The 3,946-nt window shown below is 40.4% G+C and overlaps 1 protein-coding gene across 2 annotated transcripts; it reads left to right on the forward strand.

Moving 5' to 3' along the window:
* Nucleotides 1-456: 456 nt before the first annotated feature.
* Nucleotides 457-2,415, forward strand: LOC106315597 (polyubiquitin-like). Of its 2 annotated transcripts, none has more exons than XM_013753372.1 (2): nt 457-672; nt 1,090-2,415. In XM_013753372.1, exon 2 carries the CDS (start codon nt 1,090-1,092, stop codon nt 2,233-2,235), a length of 1,146 nt encoding a protein of 381 aa, XP_013608826.1. In that variant the 5' UTR covers nt 457-672; the 3' UTR covers nt 2,236-2,415. The 2 variants fall into 2 exon arrangements, with proteins under 2 accessions (XP_013608826.1, XP_013608835.1); XM_013753381.1 differs by having other exon boundaries at nt 483-672; nt 1,069-2,415.
* Nucleotides 2,416-3,946: the final 1,531 nt, after the last annotated feature.

Genomic DNA, 3,946 nt, shown 5'->3' on the forward strand with positions numbered 1-3,946 from the left:
AGGAGTAGCTTTCAGTCTTTCTTCAAGTTTCTTGTTTTCAGTTAGCTTTTTGAAAATAGTCAGCCATCATTTGTTTATCTCAATCTGCCTTGCATAGTCGAATAACAACATTTTATATCGAGAGTAGTTTCTACTAGTTAAAAAACTTTCTTGTCACATGTCAGAAATGGTAGCTCAAGTACAGATCAAATTTTTATCGCAAATGGGCCGCGTTTTATAATTTTTAAACTAGGTTAACAAATGGGCCGCTAAACTAACAGAGTTAAGTATGAGGCAGGTCTAAAAAGAGTTCCATTTAAATAATTTAATAATGATAATATTAAACCAATTTACCGATCCATCGCCTTTCGACCCGCTTACCAAGTTGGTGCAGAAAACATTATCCGATACAAATATCTAATTCTACTAAAAAACAAAAACGTTACTCTATTTTCCGAAAAATGTAAATTCAAAATTAAAAGCCAACTTGCATAAAAGAAAATAAAAGGAAGGAACGAAATAATAAAATCGAATTTCTAGAAAAGACGCGATGACCTAGTCGGCTTCACCCTTCTGTATAAATCGGCCCCTTGAGACCTCTTCTCTCCTTCACAACTTAGGTTTCGAATTCGATAATCAAAAAAAAAAAATCAATCATCTCAATTCTCTCTCAAGTCGCAAGCTACGATCAAGGTGAGTCTCGTGATCTCTTCTTAGATTAATCGTTTATTTCGATCGCGAGTTGTTCTCTGTTCTTTGAATTTGAATTTGATTCGTCGGCAGAAGTTCGTCGTATTTGTTCGTCATGCGTCGATCTGTTGTTTCTTGGTAGGATGTTGATTAGTGTTTGAGCGATCTGATTAGTTATTCTTAATAGTCGTGGATCTCTGTTGATAAGCGTCGATCCGTGATTGATTGCTATTCTTAGTTTGATCTGAATGGTTCATTGATGATTTGATTCGATCGTAGAATTCGATTTAAATAGTAGAGTTATTATGTGATCATATGTCTTGTTTGGATCTGATTAATTTGGTACGATCTGACTATTGAAATTGATTTGGGTTTTTGATTACTGATATCAATTATTAGTTTTTTTAAAAAAAATTTCAGATGCAGATCTTTGTGAAAACTCTCACCGGAAAGACCATCACCCTCGAGGTGGAAAGCTCTGATACCATCGACAACGTTAAGGCCAAGATCCAGGATAAGGAGGGAATCCCACCGGACCAGCAGAGGCTCATCTTTGCCGGCAAGCAGTTGGAGGATGGAAGAACTCTTGCGGACTACAACATCCAGAAGGAGTCGACTCTTCATCTCGTCCTCAGGCTCCGTGGTGGTATGCAAATATTCGTTAAGACGTTGACGGGAAAGACGATCACTTTGGAGGTTGAAAGCTCCGACACTATTGACAATGTCAAAGCCAAGATCCAAGACAAAGAGGGTATCCCACCAGACCAGCAGAGGTTGATCTTTGCTGGAAAGCAGCTCGAGGATGGTCGCACCTTGGCAGATTACAACATCCAGAAGGAATCTACTCTTCACTTGGTCCTGCGTCTACGTGGAGGCATGCAAATCTTCGTCAAGACTTTGACAGGAAAGACGATCACGCTAGAGGTGGAGAGTTCCGACACCATTGACAATGTGAAAGCCAAAATCCAGGACAAGGAGGGTATTCCTCCCGACCAGCAGAGGCTTATCTTTGCTGGAAAGCAATTGGAAGATGGCAGGACCTTGGCCGATTACAACATTCAGAAGGAGTCTACGCTTCACTTGGTCCTCAGGCTCCGTGGTGGCATGCAAATATTTGTGAAGACCCTTACCGGCAAGACTATCACATTGGAGGTTGAGAGCTCAGACACCATTGACAACGTCAAGGCTAAGATCCAGGACAAGGAAGGCATTCCTCCGGACCAGCAGCGTCTCATCTTCGCTGGAAAGCAGCTTGAGGATGGTCGCACTCTTGCTGACTACAACATCCAGAAGGAGTCGACACTTCACTTGGTGCTCAGGCTTCGTGGTGGTATGCAGATTTTTGTGAAGACCTTGACCGGCAAGACCATCACACTGGAGGTGGAGAGCTCCGACACCATTGACAACGTCAAGGCCAAGATCCAAGACAAGGAAGGCATCCCTCCGGACCAGCAGCGTCTCATCTTCGCTGGAAAGCAGCTCGAGGATGGTCGCACCTTAGCAGATTACAACATTCAGAAGGAGTCCACCCTTCACTTGGTCCTTCGTCTCCGTGGTGGTATCTAAAACTCTCGTCCTGTGTGTCTGGTTTTCTTTTAAAAAGTACTTAAGGTTTGTGTTTTGGGGTCTTATAAAGCCCCTGATGAATAATTGATGAACTCTTGCGTCCTTGTTTTCTCTTTCCTTGTGAACCAAATCGGATTTCTCTATTGTGAAATATATAATAGTCGTTGCGTTTTACTTTTCCCTATTGTGCTTTGTATGTTGTGATGTTTGCTAGCTAGTGTAGCATGGTTCGATTGAGAATTATCAGGTGAGAGTGGTTGCTGTTTAATGTTCTGCCGTTTGCTTATCTCCTGTTTACTTGGCTTGTACCTCTGAACTTTTAATCCTGAATGAGGCTGACGTATGAAAGTGGTTTAGGGTTATTCTCACTCTGCTTGAGTATGCCTGAGGAAGCTCGAGTATGGTTTAGGGTTCTTGGTTTAGTTTAGAGAACTTACAGTCTCATCTCTTTGTTACTGTCTTTTTCTTTACTAGCTTTAAGCCCAATCCCTTTATCAGCAACAAGTGGTCTGATTGTGTTAGTTTCTCAAACAGATGGTTAATAGAGTGGTCTCTCAAACAGGTGGTTGATAGTGTAGTTTCTAAAACATGTGGTTGACAGTGTAGTTGCATAACTCGTCTTAAGTGGTTCTTATTGTTTATCTGTGCCCACGGATTGGAGGTGACAAGAAGGTTTATAGCAAAATCTAAAACTGTTCCACTGGCCATTGAAGGCTTCATTCTCTTTGGTCATGTGCTCTTTTTGAAACTATAGCTTCAACTCTCATTATGCCTTTCTTAGCAACAGATGGTTAATAATGGTTCTTACGTTTGGAAATTCATTCTCTTTGTTATCGTCTTTGTCATGTGCTTTTGAAATTAGCTTCAAGTCTCATTATGCCTTTGATAGCACCAGACAATTCTCAAACAGATGGTTGATAGTACAGTTTCTCAAATCTCCTCTCAAGTGGTTCGTACGCACCTAGCTGCCTATAATGCTTGAGTTGCTTATGAGAAAGATGATTCTTGTAGATTAGCTTTCTCTGGTAATGAGAAGAGTTGTGTAATGGAAATTTTCAAACCTAAAACAGATGACAATGAGCCAGTTGACTCTTGTGTACATTGAACCAAAAGTAATGATTCTATCAGAGACGTGTGTAAAATCAAAAGATATAGAATATTGCAAACAAAACGTTTCTTGTTTGAAAGAAATGACTCTTATCAGAGACGCAAACAAATCCAAGGGATTAATCAGAACATGCTGTATGATGTCGTCGATTCTTTATCTAGTTTCACTAGGCATCTCCATAGCGAGTCGTTCAGAGAAATAGCTGAGTCTATGGACGGTAAAATCAAATCAGCGGTTCATTCTCTGTAGAATGTTCTCTAGGTTTTCTTGTGTGTGTTCGTCGAGTTTCAAGAATTGTAATACTAACGGAGTGTGTTTGTTGTAATGTGATGAGAGCAACCTTAGCTGAGTTTGCGTTTCCATATATGAAATAACCTTGGCTGCGTCTGAGAACGCAAACGCTTATGTAAACGCAAATAAACTGTCCAAATAACATGTCCTGTAGAATGTAGACTATGTAATCTCTACATTGTTGTCACTGTTGGTTAACTCATTGCCTTGATGAATTACAATGTTCTGAACCGAAATTACATACACTACCACTACAAGAAAACAACGGTATTCTGACGGACATTCCGACGGAAAATGAAATCCTCGGAATAT

Source organism: Brassica oleracea, chromosome C1 (genome assembly GCF_000695525.1).
Source record: "Brassica oleracea var. oleracea cultivar TO1000 chromosome C1, BOL, whole genome shotgun sequence".
NCBI classification, from domain to species: Eukaryota; Viridiplantae; Streptophyta; class Magnoliopsida; order Brassicales; family Brassicaceae; genus Brassica; species Brassica oleracea.

Excerpts from the sequence above, each read along its gene's own strand:
- LOC106315597 (XM_013753372.1), top strand. The coding sequence starts at position 1,090 with ATGCAGATCTTTGTGAAAACTCTCACCGGAAAGACCATCACCCTCGAG.